The sequence below is a fragment of the Nanorana parkeri genome, unplaced genomic scaffold (genome assembly GCF_000935625.1).
Source record: "Nanorana parkeri isolate BGI_ZX_2015 unplaced genomic scaffold, ASM93562v1 scaffold384, whole genome shotgun sequence".
Taxonomy (NCBI): Eukaryota; Metazoa; Chordata; class Amphibia; order Anura; family Dicroglossidae; genus Nanorana; species Nanorana parkeri.
The window spans coordinates 1,172,503-1,178,972 of NW_017306652.1; the positions used below are offsets into that span (position 1 = coordinate 1,172,503).

A 6,470-nucleotide genomic window follows, 5' to 3' on the forward strand; every position below is an offset into this window, starting at 1 on the left:
GGCCAGCTTCGGCTTTCAGCACGGCTCAGCCGAGCCGATGCATATGTGTTCGGCTCGGCTGAGCCGCTCGGCCATGATCGGGAGCTGTACGGACTATTGTGAATAGCCCGTACAGCACCCCTTCGGTTCTACTGATCTGAAGGGGTCCTGGGGCCGAAGCTAGCCGAAGGATCGGCCGAAGCTACGGCCAGGTCCTTCGGCAGCTTCGTGAATAGACCCCTTAGTGTGTGACTGTATTGTTTCTTTCTATCTATCATCTACCATAATTCATATGTATTGATTTTTCTAGCTTCATTTGATTTAATAAGAAAACAAGGACATTTTGGAAACATTAATGTTAGCTGGACAATAAGCCCCAGTTCCACAAGTGATGTATTTCCTACATACGGCATAGTTCAGTTTAAAGAACAAGAAACATTGAAAACCATATCTATTTCATCCACACCAGATGAGGTAAGTCTATATTAATATGGTACATTGCATATTTTACGTGAATGCAGGTGTTTAGCAATTATATTCATAGTTTGGGATAATTGAACAATTTTTCTGAGCGATTTGCTACTTGCTGTGAGTTTTTAATGACTGAATATACATATAATGTAGCCGTAAAGTTGTCTAATTCAAAAACTAATATTTCAGTATTAGGCAGATGCTGATGGATTTATAGGCCCATTGCTTGCTTATATCTCTCCAGGGGGTTGATTTACTAAAAGCAAATTCCCTGTTCACTTTGCAACAGAATATTTCCTTAGCTTGGTCAATGAGCTGAAGCTCTGCTGACTTCCATCATCCAATCATGTTCAAGCAGAAAATACTGTTTTTTTAAAAAAAATGTATCTTTGCAAAGTAAACTTTCACAATATTCAGCAAGCTAAGGGAAACTTCCCCTGCAAAGTGCAAATTCATTTGACAAACTGTTTAAAATTAACTCCATTACAAAAACTAGAGGCCACCACCTAAAATTGGTGGAAAAAAAATTCCAGCACAAGGGGCGAAGGGGGTTCTTCACAGTAAGATCAGTTAGGGTCTGGAACTCACTGCCACAGACAGTGATTTCAGCAAAGAATGTGGAATTGTTCAAGAAACTTTTGGACGATTTCTTAAGGGACCGTAATATACAGGGGTACAGGTACTCCTAGAATGAGATCCTAATAGGTTGGACTTGATGGACTAATGTCTTTATTCAACCTCAAATACTATGTAACTATGTAAAGTGAACAGCCTATTTGCCTTTAGTAAATCACCCACCAGGTCTCTAGCAAAGACAACTCTGCGTGGACAGACTTTACCATCATGGCTAATGTTGACTAACTTGGCTAGGTGTGGTGGCCAGAGCCATTGCCTCTCAGGTTAAATTATCCATAGTGTTGAACAGAGAATACTTCCGTAAATCCTGGCTACCACATACAGTATATGCTCATGGCCCATAAGTCACTCAAATTACCAAAGTACAACTGCCATTCTACACAATGAAAGTTGTTTCCTTGCTGGATAAAATGTTGCTGTATCTTGACGGCTAGAAAGGAAGCAGTGATGGAGCAACATCTCACTGGTTTACCACCATAAGAGAAAATGAGTGGTCTCTTGCCACAAGTTGTCACAAGTAGCAGAATATATAGTGCTATGTGCTCCTAAAGCCAAAAGGTACAGTTGTGAGTGTGACCATAACAGGGAGAGTGACATACTGGAGCTGCTGGGTATGTTTGCTTATAAACCTACACCAATTCTTAGTACAGCAGTTTGGAGTAGAGCTAATGTTTAAAAAAAGTTGCAGTGTGAATGTCCTGTATACACTTGTATAAAAGAATTAGATAAAGCCAGACTGCAAAGACCAGAAGATTGGTATAGTTGAATCCATGAAAGAAGGGCCAAAGCTGAGCACCTTCATAATCTCAGGAACAAAGTTTTAGGAGCATACTGGGTCTGAAACAATATTGTACATAATTCACTAGCAGAAACATGGAGGTTGTTATAATTAAAGTGTAGCTAAAGCCAAACCTTTTTTTGATTGTTTCAGATAGTGGTTAGCTGTCAAAACTCAGCTTTTTATTGCTATCTGTTTACCCATCATTGAGATTCCTTCTCTATATATTGGCACTGGTGATCACTATCACCGGACTGAAGTTAAGAGAAAATCTAAAACCTTGAGTTGTTACCTGAACAGAAATAGAGAAATTTTAGGTAAATGAATATAATGTTCTTTAAACAATTAACTGTGTTGTTATTTTCACATTTCCAGATTCCAGAGGAGACAGAAATATTCACAGTAATGATTTTTAATCCAGTTGGTGGTGCCAGGATAGGGGATGTCACCACTGCCACTTTGGTAATAAATAAAAATGACGATGGGGTTTTCTTTGCAGGTATTTTGTTTTCCTTAATTATAAAACTGACAGTGGCAGAACAAGACATTTTATTGAGGTGTATAGATTTTAATTTCAGCATATCTGAATGACTCTGAGAGATAGTATAACATTACATGAATGCATGGGAACATAAGGATTTGTCAGTACTAGATAAGTTGAAAAATGTGTGTACTAATGTATAGGCCTCATTTACACATGCAATCATGAGTCTTATTAATTTGCAGGTGTGAATAGGGCTTCTTTTCTTTCTGTAGTTTTGATGCCTTTATACACCTGTTAAATATCTCTTTTCTATTTATTTAACTAGAAAATGTGGTAAATGAATTACACATTCCTGTATGTATTGTTTGTGTGAATAAATTACAACCATTTAATGCAGTGGTTCTCAACCAGTGTAACCTCAGGACCCACATTTGTTATTGGTCATTAAGTTGCGACCCAAGTCACACTGCACTGTAACACACGGCTTTGCAGTACAGTGCCTCTCAGTGCGGGTGATTGAACCATGCGCCGGAGGTGCATTTGGGGTGCCACCACTTGCACCAGAACGTGCGGTAGGTGTGATTTGGTGGTACAGTGCATTAATCGCACAGAACTGTGTGATTAACACACTGTACAAGAGTGTACAGGCCCTCAAAAACGCGGACAGACACACACAACCACAGACACAATCTCACACACTCACAGACATTCACACATACACACTCCCAAAACATTTTTTTTTTAAAGATCCACCCCAGTCTCCCTACCTTACAAGAACTGGAGTGGATCCTCAGCCTGGGGTCCAGTGTGGGCTGCTGTGCTGTGACGGAGCTCCATTCATATGTGCATTGCTTGTACAGCTCCCTTGTGCTGTAGAGGGGCAAGGAGCCAGAATGTGACATCACTCTGGTCCAGACACCTTTACTCGGCACACAAGGGAGCTGTGTACAATGCATGTATGGATGGAGCTCTCTCACGGCCTTACCCCCAGCCCACCCCACCTCAAGCTGACACTTGGTGCCAGCCAGCATATTTTGAATGACTGCTCACCGCGAGAACTTGCAGTGCTGCCCTAGGGTATGCCTGAGGAGCCTCTCACCTACCGCAGTGGAAGGCATGTGGCAACGCACTGAACACAGGGTTGCGACCCACTTTTGGGTCGCGACCCGCCAGTTGAGAGCCACGGATTTAAAGCATATAGGTCAGAAGAGTATTAAGTGTATCAAACCTTAGGGGCAGGAAGAGACAGCTCACAAGATAGGATCTTAAAGTGACACAAAACTCAGGAGTTAAATCTTAAAAAATGCATTCAAGTACCTTAACTATTAACAAATCTGTACATTATTTGAGCATCACTCATCTGTAGATCCCCAAATCATCAATTAATTTGTTCTGACACTGTCCTTCCATCTGGAGGGTGGCTACTTTTGTTTACCATGGCCCCTGTGTGTGTTGTAAAGCATCCACCGCTCCAAGCTCACTCCTGTGATGAACTACGATCTCACGTTTAGTTTACTAATTTGTATTAAAGGTATAGTCTATCATGGGAGTGAGCTTGGCGTGGTGCCTACTTTACAACACACACAGGGAACAAAATTAGCCACTCTCCAGAAGGAAGGACAGTGTCAGCACCAATTTAGAGATGATTTAAGGATCAACAGCTGAGTGATACACAAATTAGGTACATTGTTCTTAACAGTTAAGGTACATGAATGCATTTTTAAGATTGAACTCCTTAGTTTAGTGTCACTTTAAAGTGACAACAGATTCCCGTTAGAAGGCATATTCTACCAGGAAGAATAACAGGAGGCAGAAAGATCCACTGTAAAGATCCACTGTAATATCACAAAGTGGCACAGGCCAAGGAATTGCTTATAAACACTAATGGTGGTTAATTGCTAATAAAGATGCTGCTTTTATTAACTATGAAAGCCCCTTTTTAGGCGGGCGGTTTGATCAGATCCCTCTGTCAGTTTTTAAGATGGATTCGATCGGAGCCCAGTGTTAGCCTATACTGTAGGCAGCTGAATCTAAATGGAAGTGCATCCATTTACATCCAATTACCCCCAACTCTGTCCAGGCCTGGAAAACAAAAAGGAACAGAGTTCCATATTGGCAGGCCTGATCATGATAGATTGGGGGTAAATGTGAGGTAAACGCTTACATCGAACTCCGCATAGACCTAACATTGGTCCAGTAAGTTCAGTTTTTTCTTCAATATTGATCTATTAAACTGGACAGACACAGATGTCACAATGGTAACATCCATACTGTACTGCTTTGATCAGCAATTCAGCAGTTCAGCTAATCAGGACTGACTGGCGCCTATGTGAAAGGGGTCTAAAGGAACTGCCCAGTATGAATAGTTACTAATATTGTGATTTGTTGTTCAACATGGGCCAGCTGCACATATATGGAGCCTTTTTAGCCTCTCTGCTGTTTTGTTACACTGCACTTGTATATGCACCACAAATGATGATGATCATCTAAACCATTGTATATTACTGTGGTGAAAAACTGTTTAATCTTCATGGAAATACTTGTTTGGGTGCATCACTTTGGCCTGATTCATTAAGCACCTAAACAGAACTCCAGCTTAAAAAATGTAAATAAACATAATTATCATATTTTAGCTAAATGGAGTTACGTTTTAAGGTGTGCTAACTATAACCTATAATAATAATAATATTAATATTGTAATTGATAATATTATCAATTGTATGGTAATATTGAATAAAAAAACAGATTTGCTTGCCTTAAGCACACTTTAGGGTTCCTTAGGTAATCCTGCATTTGAATGAATTAGGGCTTTATTTCTAAAAATTACACTGGCTCTTTTTAATTTAAGATCAAATCATTATTTTGTTCATTTTTTTTACTCACACATTTGTGGTTTGTGTAACAAAGTGTATTTTTTATTAACATCTAACTGCAAACTCTGACTGCATTCCAGAACCAGTCATGGTATGGATAGAGGAAGGCCATGCTGCAAACTTCACAATAATACGCAATGGCTCTGCAGATTTTGTGTCCTCCGTTACTTATATTACTGTCAGTGGTACAGCCAGTGCTAAGGATGGAGATTTCACTTACATTGCTGGAGATGTCCTGGTGTTTGGTATTGGGCAGAGGATCCAAAATATATTAATTCATACATATGACGATGATATTCCAGAGACAGACGAATTCTTTTATCTACAGCTTCTCAATGCTACAGGTAAGTTTAATAGTACTAATTATACTGTTTGTTTTACCAAGAAAACTATGCTGTCAAATGCTGTTTTGAGAAACACTACTGGTATTTAGGACCAAATCAACTGTATTCATACCTATTTTTATGAACCTGTCCTGGCCTAAAACGTTTACAAGGTAGCAACAGTGTTCATTCCTGTATGATTGTGGAGCCTCATATGAACCTAGACTCAGACTCAGATGGGACCACCACTTCTGTGCATATTATTATTGTGTTCCACCTCCCACCCCTAAGCCTACTTCATGCCATTCAACATTCAAATGCCAGAACTCTAGTGGGTGGTAGAGGATCTGGCATTTGACAACTGAATAATGGGATCAGACGTGGTGCAGACGAGGACCTAAAGTGACCTTGAGTCTTTCCAACCCAGCACAAAAGCAGCAGGTTCACTTTAATACCCTCCTCCCTGGCTGCACATACATACTCTTGCTCACCTGCCACTCCATTCATTCTTCAGTGGAGACAAAAACAGTTTAATGTAAGCTCAAGTCCTATCTCTAGTCAGAGCTTACACAGTGCTGCTTGTCTCCCCACTCCCATGTGACAGTGATGGGCCAATTATCAAGGACTAGCACTGCCACATGGTGTGCGTAAGATTTTCTTGCATAACTGAAAGTAACAGATATTTTTTAAGTTCTGGCAGTTAAGTGCAGTGTCATGAATTGAAGGAAAGTAAATGCTTCTAAGGGCCTGGGTATCATAGAGAACCTTTTACATCATGTTCTCATCAGGAGCAAAAGCTTAGTTTCAAGATGCAGCCTGGGCGTAGAATTCAAGGCAGCTCCACAGGGACCCAAGTATAAATATCAGGGCCGTCTTTAATACTGATTGGACCCTGGGCAAACAATTTCTTGCCCCCCCCCCCCCCC

At 40.4% G+C, this 6,470-nt stretch overlaps 1 protein-coding gene across 1 annotated transcript in view; it reads left to right on the plus strand.

Moving 5' to 3' along the window:
- Nucleotides 1-6,470, plus strand: part of ADGRV1 (adhesion G protein-coupled receptor V1) — a gene marked incomplete at its 3' end in the record, with an annotated part of 181,443 nt that overhangs the window by 46,483 nt on the left and 128,490 nt on the right. Inside the window, exons 14-16 of the mRNA XM_018559232.1 lie at nucleotides 290-453; nucleotides 2,240-2,363; nucleotides 5,302-5,565. Of these exons, the coding sequence (XP_018414734.1) occupies nucleotides 290-453; nucleotides 2,240-2,363; nucleotides 5,302-5,565 (552 nt within the window). The remainder of the gene's footprint in view (nucleotides 1-289; nucleotides 454-2,239; nucleotides 2,364-5,301; nucleotides 5,566-6,470) is intronic.